The sequence below is a fragment of the Phoca vitulina genome, unplaced genomic scaffold (assembly GCF_004348235.1).
Source record: "Phoca vitulina isolate PV1807 unplaced genomic scaffold, GSC_HSeal_1.0 scaffold47, whole genome shotgun sequence".
In the NCBI taxonomy this organism is placed as follows: domain Eukaryota; kingdom Metazoa; phylum Chordata; class Mammalia; order Carnivora; family Phocidae; genus Phoca; species Phoca vitulina.
The window spans coordinates 330,201-345,063 of record NW_022589750.1 but is presented as its reverse complement, the minus strand read 5'-3'; the positions used below and the strand labels follow the sequence as shown (position 1 = coordinate 345,063).

Here is a 14,863-nt window from a genome sequence, read left to right as displayed (position 1 = left end):
CCGTCATCTGCCCCACAGAGCCACTTCCCACAAGAGCATGTGAAAACCACCTGCCCCCCAGCCGTCCCTGCCGCTCACTCTGCGTGGTTTCACTTCTCCCGGCCTCCTTCATCCAAGCCAGCAACCTCGGCCTTGTTTCCACCCAGCCAGAGGAAGTCCCAACAGGGAAGGGCCTCCGCTGGCCAGACTCAGGGCCTCCCCAGCCTGCAGGGCTCCAGGCACTCCCCCACCCCACACACACCCTGCTTCTCTACCTCTTCCCCGCTCAGCTCCGGCCCTTGGCCCACACACCCACACACCCTCTTGGGCCTCCACCTACTCCACAGCAATAGCCCTGGAACTGGACGCCCCGCGTCTTGTTCTGCCTGCACCCATCTCATTCTAGTCCCCCCACCCCAAAAATTGTCTGTGGCCCCATATTGCCCCAACAGAAAGCCCGAGCTCCCAGCCTGGCAAGCACGAAGCCTGTGATCTGGCCCCAAAGACCCTTTTAGAAGAGTTCCCTGCTGTCCTACCTCTGGTCACCTCTGCCCAGAGCACACACCCCCACTCCGTGTGCCCACACCAACCCCTCACCCAACACCCTCAGCTCACTCTACTTCCTGCCTCGCCAACTTTCTCAGCTTCAAGACCCAACCCAAATGCCCCCTCTTCTGAGTTCGGCCAGAACCCTCAGTCGCCGTCCTGGGGCCGCCCCGCGAATGTCCAGCCTGCTCTGGTCTGTGTGTGCCCTCCGACCTCCCCGGAGATGGACTCGCGTCTGCACGTGTCTGCAGATCGGATCCTGTTCACCGCACAGCCGCTGCCTGGTGGGCTGAGCCCGTCTCTGGTGCACCAGGGTCCTGGCCTCAGGGCTGCTGCAGGTGACCCCGACCCCCACCCCAGCCCGGCCTGGGCTTCCCTCTGCCCCACGACACGGGCATTCCTGAGCTTCGGAACCACCAGACAGACCCTCCCTGGGTCTCCAAGCCCCATAGTTCACGTTCAGTCAGTCAGTCTTGAATGAATCAGTGATGAAGAGAGAAAAGAGAGTTAAATCTGGAATGAATAAAGGAATGAATGAGTTAAGGGAATGTGTGAGTAACGAGAAGAGCAGGTTGAGCCCTGGGGCCCTCCAGGAAGGAAGTCAAAATGTGCAAGGCTTGTGCACAGCCCACTGTCCCAGAAGCACCCAGCCAGCTATTTCTGAGCCCGGCTGCCCTGCCCTCCACAACCTCACTCAGCATTCCACCCAGAACCTCCAGGCCTTCGCCTGAAGGCCCTCCCTGCAGCCCTCGCCGCCCCCACCGCCACCGCGCACCCACACCTGTGTGCACAGGCCTAGGTTGGGGCTGGATTGGGAACGCGATGCCCCCCCGCCCCCCGGGCTTGGCTGAAACTCCCTCCAGCAGGGAGAACGGCAGGGATGTACTCCACAAGGAGACAGTTTGCAGGACGGAGGGCACCGTGGATGCGCCGTGCTGGCTGGTGGCAGGGCGACCATGAGTGAGTAGCAAGCAGGTGCTTCCCAGGACGCCGCCCGCCGTCGCCTCCTCACCTGCAATGATGAACCAGTTCATGTAGTTGAGGAGGTTGATGTAGCAGAGCACCGCGACGGCCAGGCAAGCCCGCCAGCGGGGCAGGTTCCAGGGGGCGGACACGGTCCCAGGGGGGCACGGACCTGCGCCCGAGGCCCCAGGGTGCCCCCCCGGCCCGGGCTCCCGGCACTGCGCCGACATGGCCCCAGCCTCACCAGCCCAAGCTCCTGTCCCAGGATGGCTGCCGGGACAGAGGCACATCAGCTCTGCACCGAGTCACTTCCTGTGGGTTCCCGGCCCCCCGACCTCAAAGTAGCTGCCCTAACTGCTGAACATCTCATCGCAGGTTCCTCCTGAGCCCACCGCAGGCTGGCCCTCAAGGTTTCACCACCCCAGGCTCTGAAGCCCGCTGGGGGCCTCCCCCGGGTGACAGGACATGATGGTCCCCCTGACCTCGCCTGCAGCTTCGGCGGCTGCAACAAGGAAGAGAAGCTTCATGCGACGGGAAATGAGATGAGTCTCCGGAGCCCTGCTCTGCAAAAGAGAGTCTGGCTGCCCGCACAGAGATGGGCTGTGAGTGCAGGATGTGAGCCGGGCCAGATGGGGAAGGCTGGGTGCTGGCCGGGAGAGCAGCACCCAACTGTGAGCGAGGTCAGCACCTTTCCCACTCCGGTGCCCCACCTGGGGAGGCAGAGGTGACGGAGGGGCTGCCCCGGAAGGACAACGGACTCGAAATCCAGGGGCAGGGGCAAGATATTGGCACAGTCTCAAAGTGTCTCTTTACAGAATGTTTATTAGTAGCGGGGGCGGGGGGGGAGTAACCATACAGTAGAAGAATCAGGCAATGTCTAGACCAAGGATTAAAGTAACACCACCGCCAAGAGCAGAGGGCATTGTGTGTGTCCCCCCCCCGGAGGCCCTGAGCCGGCCACATGTCACCTAGGCAGGGTTCCAATCAGGAATGCACCACGGCCCGAATCTAACGAGGAAACATCAGACACACCCAAATTGAGGGACACTGTTTTTTTTTTTTTAATAGACTATGTTCTAGAAAAGTTTTAGGTTCACAGCAAAATTGAGCAAAAGGTTGATTTTCTGTACATCCTCTGCCCCCTCCACAGTCTCCCCCATTATCAACACCCCCACCAGAGGGGGACGTTTGTGATGACTGATGAACCTACACCCACACGTCGTTGTCACCCAAGTCTGTCGCTTACGTTAGGGTTCACTCTTGATGTTGCACGTTCTGGGGTTCAGACAAGTGTGTGATGGGTGTCCACCTTAATGGTATCACGCAGGGAAGTTTCATTGCCTTGAAAGTCCTCTGTGAGCTGCCTGCCTCCCTGCCCACCCCTGGCAAGCACTGTTTTTACCATCTCCATAGTTGTGCCTTTTCCAGAAAGCCGTAGAGTCAGAATCACACAGTGTGGAGCCTTTTCAGACTGGCTTCTTCACTCAGCAATATACATTTAAGGTGCTCCCATGTCTTTTCATGGCTTGGTAAGTCATTCTTTTTCATGCTGAATAATATTCCATTGTCTGGACCACACTTTATTTATCCATTCATCTACTGAAGCACATGTTGGTTGATTGCAAATTTTAGCGATTATATATAAAGCTGTCAGAATCATCTGTGTGTGAGTTGCTGTGTGCGCTCAAGTTTCAACTCCCTTGAGTAAACACCAAGGATTGCAATTGCTAGATTGCACAGTAAGAGTATGGAACACTATCTTTTTAAAAGGTACTGTATTTATTTTTTAAGATTTATTTATTTACTTGAGAGAGAGTGTGCACATGGTGGGGAGGAGCAAAGGGAGAGAGAATCTCAAGCAGACTCGCAGCTGAGCGTGGAGCCCTACGAGGGACTCGATCCCATGACCCTGAGATCATGACCTGAGCTGAAGTCAAGAGTTGGACGCTTAACCAACTAAACCACCCAGATGCCCCTTAAAGGAACTGTATTATGCAAAAATGTCAGTCATAAAAGATTAAGGAAGACCGAGGGATTATTTCAGAGCAAAGGAGATGGAAGAGCTGTGATAATTTAGTGCAACATGGACCCCAGACTGGAGGGAAACGCGTGTTATTGGATCAACTGATAAGATTGGAATGCAGACTGTAGACCAGGAAGACATACACCAGCATCGATCATACTGAAGTTGATGACGGTACTGTGGTTGCGTAGATGAAGCCCTTATACTGAAGTATTTAAGGGTAACAGACCACCGTATGTGCAACTGACCCTCAAGTGGTTCATGGAAAAAAAAGTAGAGCTAGCACGAGAGCAAATGGGGCAAGACGTGAAGAGTAGATGAGTTTGGGTAAAGATTGTGTGGGTGGGAAAAAGTAGAGATAGTACGAGAGCAAATGGGGCAAGACGTGAAGAGTAGATGAGTTTGGGTAAAGATTGTGTGGGTTTCTCTCCGAACCATATTATAATTTTTTTGTAAGTTGAAAATTATTTCAAAATAAAAAACACAAAAGCACAAAATGAAAAACAACCCAATTAAAAACAGGCAGCGGACTTGAATAGGTATTTCTGCAAAGATGTCCAAGCGGCCGACATGCACGTGAAGAGATGCTCACTACCACTAGTCACTAAGGAAAGGCGGATCAAAACCACAACGAAGATGGATGTTCTTTGAGCAGCTACCCGGTGGGCTCTGTGTTGGCTTTACCTCTGTTCTTACTGGAATAGTGTAACAGAAGATGCTTTGCCTCTTAAAAAAATAACACAATGAGAAACCAGTTCATATGCATTAAGATGACTAGAATTAAAATTGTTTTCATTAAAAAAAAATAATAACAAGTTTGGTGAGGATGTGTGGAGAAATTGAAACCCTCATACATTTCTGGTGGGAATGGAAAAGGGTTCGGCATCTGTGGAAAACAGTGTAGTGGTTCTCCAAAAGGTCAAACTTAGAATTACACCACGACCAGCAATTCCACTCCTGGGTGTACACCCAGAAGGGTTGAAAACAGGGACTCAAGCAAATACTTGCCCGCAAATGTCCATAGAAGCACTATTTGCCGTCCCCCGAAGGTGGAAACAGCCCAAAAGCCCATCAACTGATAAACAGGCAAAGCAGGGTAGCCTTCTCGGGTCCCTTCCCTCTTCGGGAGTTTCGTACTCTATCATTCAGTAAACTTTACTATTGCTCAATAAACTTTGCTGCCCACCAAAAAACAGGCAAAAAACAGGCAAAGCAAATGTGGGTTGTGCGTGCAACGGAATACAATCCAGGCACAAAAAGGGATGGGGTCCTGATCCACGCTACCACACGCTCGAAACATCGTGCTAAGTGACAGAAGTCACACGCAAGGGGCCACACGCTGTATGATTCCATTTATACAAAATATCCCAGATAGTTAAGTCCATCGAAACAGAAAGCAGACTCATGGTTGCCAGGGGCTGGGAGGAGCAGGAAATGCTCCATGGGTTCGGGGTCTCCCCTGGGGCGATGGGATGTTTTGGAACTGGATAGAGGTGATGATGTCACCACACTGTGAAAGTACCAAATGCCACTGGGTGATATGCTCTGAAATGTTTAAAACCTTACGTTATGTGAATTTCACCTCGACTTTTTAGAAGAGCTAAAGCAAACCAAGAAAAAGCCAGTCTGGAGACATGTCGAGAACATGAGCTTTGCTGGCGGACCAGCCAGGGTTCAAATTCCAATTTTGCTTCTTCCGAGCTACATGCTTCGTGCAAGTCCGCAACCTCTCTGGGTCTCGGGCTCCTCACCAGCGATAGTTGTGCGGATGAACTGAGTCAAGCGCGTGTAGCTTTCCCTGCTGGCCCGAGCGGGGGCTCACAGGAAGCATCTGGGGAGGGGGAGGCTGGCTTTATTACCGCTGTGAGGGTGACGCTCACCACCTGCCCCGCGGGGGTGGTCTTAGCAAAGCCGAGGGAAGCTCAGAATCAGGCCCTCAAGCAGGAGCACGCGCAGCTCCAGGGCTGAGGGCCTGTGTGTGGGGCAGGGTCACCAGGCATCCCTCCGATCTCCACATCTCGGGCTCCTCGCCTGTAAAATGGGGTAATAATAGAACACGCCCCCTACTTCTGTGGCTCTGTTGTGGTTGTTGTGCCATAAACAAGATCATGTTTGAAAAATGCCCAGAACTTTGCCTGGTTTTGAGGAAGTGCTCGGGGTTTCCCTGGCCCGGGACTTTGGAGCAATTTCCCCGGCTGGGACTTCGATCCTGGCCCTGCCCTCGGACGCATGATAAGCAGAGCTACATCCTCATGTAGAGTCGTGAGTACAGCCCCAGAGCGTGAGGCAGGTGCACGCGTCCTGCCGATGACGCAAGAGCTTTGCACGTTATGAGCATGAGACCGGGCTGCTCCCAGTCACCCCGCTCCAGGGTCTGGCCCTCACTACGCCAGGCCAGCACACCACCCCGTCCCGGCCTTCAGAGCTCCCGGGATGGGTCCAATCAGGGAGGCTGGGCATCAGCCGGGAGGGCAGAGTGCGGGCTCCGACCAAGGACCCGGGATGTGTCCCCCGGCGGGGAGGTTCTGGAGTGGGGGCTGTGGCAACGAAGCCGAGGGTGGGGGTGGGGCCAGCAGGGCGACACAGTCCCGGATGCTCGGGCAAGGAGCCTGGGTACCAACACTGCGAGGTGTCAGCAGGACGTGTCCCTCTCTGGGCCTCAGCCTCCCTATTTGAACACTGGGGGTCAGGATGGTGGAGCGCTTGGAAGGCCCTAGAAGGTCCGCTTAGCTTCCAGGTTGGTGTGCTTGCCTATCTCTTGGCTGGGCTGCAGACTCCTTGAGGGGTCCAGGGAGCAGACCCGGTCATTTCTCCAGGGACCACCAGGCAGATGCTGCTACCTTCAGGCCTTGCAGGCAGGAGCCAGGAGCCAAAAGTCCTGCTTCTCAAGAACAGAAACATTTCCACGTGCACATGGACAGGAAACACTGCTTTCGATGGGTGGGAAAGACAACTCTGTGTCTGATCTGGAGCCCCCAGTCCCAGGAAGGGGCTGGATCGCCCCCGAGCCAGCTGCAGATCCTCCACTGTGGGGCAGCCCCCTCCCAGCCAACGCAAGAGCCAGGGTGTCCGGCCTGCAGCGTCTGGGCTCTGCAGAGTGAGGTCTAACGTGCTCAAAATCACTTTCCCTGAAAAGGCAATGGGCATACACCCAGAAGTCCTACAAGAAGGGCCTCGGGCAAATGCCCGCACACCCATGTTCAAAGCAGCGCTATTCACAACAGCTGAAAGGCAGAAACAGCCTAAATGCCCATCAACGAGTGAATGGATAAGAAGAATGTGGCCCATCCGTGCCGTGGAATAGCATTCAGCCCTGAAAAGGAAGGGCGTTCTGACACCCGCCGCAGCGTGGATGAACCTGTGGGACACGCTGAGTGACACAGGCCGGTCCCAGAGGGCAAGTGCTGTGTGGTCCCACTCAGACGAGGAACCTGGAGCAGCCGGATGCATAGAGACAGAGTGGACGGAGGTGCCGGGGGCCTGGGGGGCTGGGAGTCAGGGTGGAACGGGGACAGAGCGTCCGTCTGGGAAGATGGAAGGTCCTGGAGACGGACCGCGGTGCCGGCTGCACAAGGGGAATGTGCTCGGTGCCCCAGAACTGAACACGTACAGACAGTGAAGATGGTACGTTTTGTGTGATGTGTATTTTACCGCAATTAAAAAGAGCAAATGTGGTGATGACACTGTCAGGAAAGGGGCAACTTTCTGGGCTCCAGGTTTCCGGGCACTGGTCGTAAATAATGGTGCCTCCAGACAACCCTTCACCTAATGTTGGTTTGCATCGACCTCACGTGGGGGCCCCTACTCTGCTGCACTCCATCGGTCTCGCAGGCCAGCCTGGTCCACCGCGGGAGGGCACTGCGTGGGGCGTCACCACGGGCGGGACCTCGCTGGACACCAGCTTGCAGGCTGGCCACGCACAAGAAGGAAGGTTTCTCCCGGCCCCCCTTCATGTGTGTTGATCAGGGAGGAAGCCTCCCCCACAAATGCCCCAGGGGCATTCCCTCCGACCCACTGGCAGGCTGGGCTCCGCAGGAGGCCGCCCTGTTAGTGAGGGAGGCGCGGAAGGAGGTGGCCGCTGGGCGAGCAAGCGTCTTCCACGATTGGCCCACCGCGGAGTGCGCGAACTGGCAGCCACGTTCCCGGGAACAGGGGGTGTGGCTGGAGGGCTCGCCCAGCTCCTACTGGGGATCCCACCACCTCGGGGTCTGGGAGGGGGCAGGTGCCAGAAACTGTCCTACCCGGAGCTCCTGAAGCTAGCGGGAGGTGTGCGGGAAAGAGAGCTGCGGAACGCCGAGAGCCGCAAGCTTGGGGCCTCCAGCCTGGGGCACCCCTCGCGGAGCGTAGCACGATTTCAGATGCAAAAAGGCCCAGGAGCATCCTTCCGGGGGTGGGGACCGGCGGGGCCCTGGCTTCCACAGCGACACCCTGTGGCCACAAGCGGGACCCGCAGGCACGAAGCCCGCCGGCGCGGGGAGCCCTCGGAGCTCCTGGGTCACTCGGGGCCGGGGGGCTAATTGGACACGAGCGAGCACGGGTGACTACGGGACACAGGTCACCGCATGCCGCATTGTGGACCGGCCATGTGGATAGCATATACACACAGGGACAGTGCGGAAGGATATACCCAAAGGGTTCACCGAGCCCCTCCCGGCTCAGAGAATTACAGGTGATGGTTTTCCTACCTCCTCTTTTCTTTCTTTACTGGCCAGTAATTATAATGGCAGGTACTGATGACAGAGCACTTCCCATGTGCGGGGACTGGCTGTGATGGGCATGCGTACTTTCAGATGAGCAGGCTGGGCACGAAGCATCATGGGGCTGGAGGGCTCGCACACGGCTGGCAAACTGGTTCTGGGCACAAGTGCCCCATCTGGCTCTAAACTGTGCTCTGCCCTCCTGGCAAATCCACCTGCTTGTCTTCTTTGCATGCACCAAATTTCTGTAATTGCATAGAAGAAAGGAGAAAGTAGTGACATGCATGGGCTTATCATCCCACACAAAAATAATGCAGGGGACAAAACAAGCCGGACATGAGTCTGCCCGACACCTGTGGCGCCGCTGTCAGAGCTGCAGGGTCCCCGGGGGCGAAGCTGCACCCGCGTCGGGACTGCAGGGTCCCCGGGGGCGAAGCTGCACCCGCAAAGCCAGGACTTGGTGCCAGCAGAGACCCCTCTTCACCTGGGATCTCAGGACTGGGTAGCAGTTCTGGATATTCCTCCTACTGGTTATGTTTCCAAACTCCACTCGGAGGTCACCTCCTCCAGGAAGCCTGCAGGCTTGGCTGGGTGCTTATTTTTATCATGATGCTTACTGCTCATTACTGGGATTTTCTGTCTCCTGCACAGGTCAGTGAGCCCTTTAAGGGAGAGGCGATGTGTGAGCCCTTTCTGCCTCACCTGGGGTACTTGACCAGAGCAGCAAGACGGACAGACGTTCTGAATGAGTGAAGGAAGCTTGCTTCTCAGGCACCAGCCACACCAGCCTGGGAGTAAGAGTAGGCTCTCTCTTTTAGCAAAGGTGTTTCTGTTACTCTAGCCTTTACCAGAAAAATAGCTAGAACTCTCACTGTTTGAAAGCGTGACCCCACACACTTCTTTTGGGACCGCGCAGAGGGAGTCTGGCTTGTGCGTGGCTGCCCTCAGCTCTGCACACAAGGGCGGCTCCCTGTGGGTGGGGGATGGAGAGGAGGGGGACAGCCAGAGGGCACAAGGCTTGTTTTGGAGGTAATGAAAATGTTCTAAAATTGACCATGGTCATGGCTGCACATATCAAAAAAAGAAAAAGAAACCGCACTTGAGTTGTATATTTTAAATGAGTGAATTGAATGGCATGTGAATGACATTTCAATAAAGTCATTAAAATGTCAATAATATGATCTCACAGCTCCTATGGGCCCAGAATTCAGAAGCACTTCTTGCCCACGCCCTCAGTGGGCCTCCTGGTCACCCCTCATCTGCCCGAGACTTCAACCCCTGCTTCTTTCCATCCTCCCCACTCCCAGGCCTCCGCACATCTCCAACCATCTCCTGACGCCCCCACCCGGATGTCCGCCAGGCATCGCAAATGCACGGGGCCCAAACAGACTTCCCGGTTCCTCCCCCCGAAACCCCCCCTCCCTCAGGCTTCTCGGGCCTATTGGCACGGTCATCCACGCGGGGCACAGGCGAAACGCGCAGTGAGTCTCTTCCTTCCTTCACCCACACATCCAGTCCTTCAGCAAATCTGGCCAACGCGCCTCTAGAACACTTTTGAGTCCATCCTGTCTCCCCCTCCATCACGACAGGCCTAGACGGGCCCCCTCATATCTCCCCTGCACGGCTGCAGTGGGAAGCTGACTGGCCCACCACAGCCCTCCCTGCTGGGTCCACGGGCTGCACCGCAGCCCCTGATCTTTGTAAAATCACTCCCCTGCTTAGAACGCCTTTTCCCCAGGCCTTCCACCGTGGCTGGAGTAAAACCAGATCCCTTTCCCTGCCTCCAGGCCCTTTATCTTGTCCCTGACCCTGCTATCTTGGCCTCATATCTTATCATCCTTCCCCTTGCTCACTCTGTTACAGCTGCGCAGCTTCCTCTGTTCCTCAAAGCTCAACCCCATCTCAGGGACTTTGACCATCCCCTCCCCCTGGAATGCTGCTCTGTGAGATCTCTGCACCACAGGTTTCTTCTTATTCAGATATCAGCTTAAATGTCACTTCCTCCAAGAAGCCCTCCCTGACCACTCCATTTAAGGAAGTCACCCAGTCACTCTCTGTCCCACCTCCATATCACAGTCTGACGGTTTTCTTGTTTACTTGTTCATTTTTTTCCTCCACTGTCCATCTTGGCAGCTGCTGCACCCCCCGCGCCATGGTGCATGGCACTCAGGCTGTGCTCGTTCCAATAAAGAAAGGAAGGAATTGCTGTGTGGCTTCAGGCGGGTCAGTGCTAGTCTCTGAACCCTGTCTATGAAGTAAAGTCACGTGCCCTCATAAGCTCTTTGCTTCTTAGGGTCAATCTGCAAAGGCAAAGGTTTAAGGCAAATCGGCGCTGGGGTGCCAGGGACCACCAGGTGTCGCTAAACACCAAGACAAGACCAGCCTTAGCTACGTGACAGTTCCGGGGCGGGCCCAAGAGTCTAGGTGGTCAGCTCACCACTGAGAGGGTCTCCAAGGACACTTGGGTCAGTACATGCCTTCTGGGGCGACCCTCAAGTGGGGGATCTCCAGTGACACGACCAGCCAGGCAAAGGACCTGGGGCTAGACTCTGGGTTCTCTGGGCCTCAGTCTTCCCATCTGCCCATTGGGTGTAGACTTACCGTACAGGTTCTTCTGGCGCAGACCCCTCCTCTGTGGCAGCATCGGGGCGGGAGGAAGGAGGATAAGAAAGGAGAAGGGGATCCCCCTTTCTTCCCTCTGTCCCATGGGGCAGGGCCATGTCCTTCCCTGGGTGTGTTCTTGGCGCCCACACGTTCCACGGGAAGGTACCTCTGACAAGGCACAGCTTTGTCATTAGGCCCCGTCAGAGGTGCGAGCAGTCACAGCCAGAAGAATTCCTCTGGTGAGACGCAGGGACGTCCTGGGGGAGGAGGGGAAATGTATTCTTCTAAAAAAGCAAATGTTAAAACCATTATGAGCTCAGGGCTCCACCCAAACAGGCCATCAGCCAGACTTGCCAACAGGCCACTCGGGGGTCGCAGAAGAGGGACAGAAGCGCCCCAGGGAGAGGCACTGACCTGCCCAAGACCGTCATGCACAAAATATACTCAGCAAACTGCTGTGCGCGAGTCCAGGGGAGATTAGTGTGGGTTCTGAGAGACGGAACCAGAGCCGGGGAATGGGGGTTGGGGAAGCTTGGGGCTTCAGGGTGACACATCCCAAGACCCCGAACCTTCAGTGAGAATGAACTTTACTGCACACATTGAAGTGGCCAAAATGTTCTATCCAGCAGGTTACGCCTCTCGCCGGGACCCTCGTCCTGATCCCACCCAGCCCCAGAAGAGAAGGGGGAACCCTTTCAGGGACACATTTGGACCCAGGCTTAATGAAAGTCGTGGGAACACTGCCTCCAGGTCCTTGTCAAACCCCCGAGGGCAAGCAGGGGAGAGCTTCCTTCCGACAGAAGAGGAACACACAGGCAGAACGAAACGAAGATGCGTTCACATACATACCCTTATACAGAATTCAGCTTTATTGAAATATAACTCACAAACCGCACTATTTCACCCATTCAAAAATTTTTAAAGATTTTATTTATTTATTTGAGAGAGAGGGAACACAAGCAGGGGGAGGGGCAGAGGGAGAAGCAGGCTCCCCGCTGAACAGGGAGCCCGACGTGGGACTCGATCCCAGGACCCTGAGATCATGACCTGAGCCGAAGGCAGACGCTTAATGACTGAGCTATCCAGGTGCCCCCACCCATTGAAATTTTACAAATCAATGCTTTTTAGTATAGAGCTTTACAACAGCACTGCAATCAACTTGAAAACATGTTATCACCACAAAAATAAACCCTACACCCATTAGCAGCGCCTCCCATTTCCCCAGTTTCTCCCCGCCGCCTGTCTGCCTCCTGCCTCTCTGGATTCGCCTGTTCCGGACACTTCATATAAATGGAATCATGCAGCACGAGGCCTTTTGTGTCTGGCTTCTCTCTCCAACGTGATGTTTTTGAGGTTCGTCCCCGCTAATGCGTGGGTCAGGACCTCATTCCTTTTGATGGCCAAATCACATTCCATTGTACGGATGCACCAGAATTTGTGTATCTGTCCACCACTTGATGGACATTTGGGTTGTTGCCACCTTTTGTCTATTATGAGTAATGCCTAAGTTTTTAGATGAACCTATGTTTTCAATGTATTTGTTGGGTGCTGGGAAGGAGAGCTCCCCGCTTACCGGCCTGAGGAGCCTCCAGGCTGTTTCCCAAGGCGGCTGCACCTTCCGCCTTCCCACCAGCCACGAGAGAGAGTTCCAGTCACAACACTTGCTTTCTGTCTGTTGGATTCCAGCCGTCCCAGGGGGTGTGGAGTGGTACCTCACTGCAGTTGTGCTTGGCATTTCCCTGACGGCTCATGATGCTGAGCATCTTTCCGAGTAGTTATATCTTCTTCAGAGAAATGTCTGTTCAAATCCTTCAGCCGTTTTTTTTTTTAATTTTTAAAAAAGATTTATTTATTTATTTTAGAGAGAGAGGGAGAGAGAGAGCGCGCACACAGTGGGGAGGGCAGAGGGAGAGGAGAGAGAGTCTTAAGCAGACTCCCCACTGAGCGCAGAACCCAACGGGGGCCTCAATCCCCCAAACCTGAGATCAGGACCTGAGCCGAAATCAAGAGTCAGACGTTCCACCAACTGAGCCACCCAGGCGCCCCCCTTCACCCATTTTTAAATGGGGTTGTCTTTTTGTTGTTTTACGAGTCCTTTATACATTGTAGATAGAAATCCCTAATCAGGCACATGACTTGTAAACATTTTCTCCCATTGTCCCATGAGGGGTCCTTCCACGCTCTGGATATCTGCCTTACGTTTTAAGGATATGTCATCAGGTAATACAACTTGAGAGAGACAACTTCGTAGGTCATTCCTATAATCATGAGGTGGGCCCTCTTGTTTTCCCTCATAAATATTTTCTGTCTTAAATAACATTTTGTTTGCTATTTATAGAAACACACCAGCTTTCTTTCGGCTAGTATTTTCTATTTACTCTCAACCTTCCATATCCTTGTTTTAGGTGTTTCTTTTGTAAACAGCATGAATCTTGACTCTTCAAGTCCAAGCTGACGGTCAGTCTGGCCAAGTTGGTGCACTTACAATTACGGTGACTCAGGCTGGTCAGAGGTGCCAGCAATCTGGCCCGCACTGCACGGGAGGAGGGGAACGAAACTGCCTTTTATCCACTGTTAGTTTTGTGCCAGCCCAAGCTGCTGAGTGCGCACCGCGCCGGCATAAATAGGAGTACTCCTCTTTCTCGGAGAGAGGGAGCAAGGCTCTGCTCAGGTAACCCACTCAAAGTCACACAGCTGGTGAGGGGCAGAGGTGGGGCTCTCCCTGGGCTCCAGACCCCCTCCCCACAACCTGCAGGGGCAGCCAGGACCCCTCCCAAAGTGGGCAGAAATCCAGCTGGACCTGGGGGTCAGACTGTGACAGAGAAGGAAACAGGTTTGCAGGCAAAGGGAAGAGTCACAACTGGGTGCCAAGGTGCATCAAGGTCAAAAGGGTGGGGGCGCCTGGGTGGCTCAGTGGTTGGGCGTCTGCCTTCGGCTCAGGTCATGATCCCAGGGTCCTGGGATCGAGCCCCGCATCGAGCTCCCTGCTCAGCGGGGAGCCTGCTTCTCCCTGTCCCATTCCCCCTGCTTGTGTTCCCTCTCTCGCTGTGTCTCTCTCTGTCAAATAAATAAATAAAATCTTTTTTAAAAAAAGTCAAAAGGGTGGGGCCCCGCTCCACCTAACCCAGCCCGCCTCTGGTATAGCAGGGACCGTTCCCCACCCTATGCCCCTGCATTTCTCCTGTCCATGACATGCACAGTAGGGTGGCTGAGCAATTCCAAATAAATCTGGGAAATAAAGTGATTCTCTTCCGTTTCACTGGTGTGCAGGGGGAGATGTTTAGCACCCCACTAAGTGGGGAGGGGGATCTCGGAGCATTTGCCAAGTGCTGTGGTATGAATTCTCCCACCATGCCAAACTATCAACATCACCAAACACACAGACTTGGGAAGGTACACACCCAGTCCGCTCACACAAGCCGGGAGCAGCCGACTCCAGCCCACCACCCTGCTCACCCCCTCCTGGAGAAGTCTGCCAAATGGGGGGTGGACACTGCTACTGGAGGCTGTGCCTTTTCAGTGGGGTATGGATAGTTCATGCCCCTCGTCCTCCCGCTCCTCCTCCAGGAAGACCCTGCAGATAGGGGTGGTCGGGGTTAGAGAGATTGAGGCTTAAAGAGAACGTGCCCAGTGAGTGCAACCAACACACCTGTGAGTGTCCACATGCACCTGTGATGTGTGCACAACCCCAACCACGTGCACCTGTGATGCCCCCATCCACGTGCACCTGCGATGCGTCCACAACCCCTGTCCACATGCACCTGTGATGCCCCTGTCCACGTGCCCCCGTCCACGTGCACCTGTGATGTGTGCAAACCCCAACCACGTGCACCTGTGATGCCCCGTCCACGTGCACCTGCGATGCATCCACAACCCCCGTCCACGTGCACCTGTGATGCCCCTGTCCACGTGCCCCCGTCCACGTGCACCTGTGATGTGTGCACAGCCCCCGTCCACGTGCACCTGTGATGCCCCCGTCCACGTGCACCTGCGATGTATCCACAACCCCCGTCCACGTGCACCTGTGATGCGTCCACGACCCCCGTCCACG

General features: G+C 54.9%; 1 protein-coding gene across 1 annotated transcript in view; it reads right to left on the bottom strand.

Annotated features, from left to right (window-relative positions):
• Nucleotides 1-1,778, bottom strand: part of SPNS3 (sphingolipid transporter 3 (putative)) — a 34,507-nt gene extending 32,729 nt beyond the window's left edge. The window contains exon 1 of the mRNA XM_032431668.1: nt 1,538-1,778. Coding sequence (XP_032287559.1) covers nt 1,538-1,778 — 241 coding nt within the window. The remainder of the gene's footprint in view (nt 1-1,537) is intronic.
• Between the last annotated feature and the right edge of the window lie 13,085 nt (nt 1,779-14,863).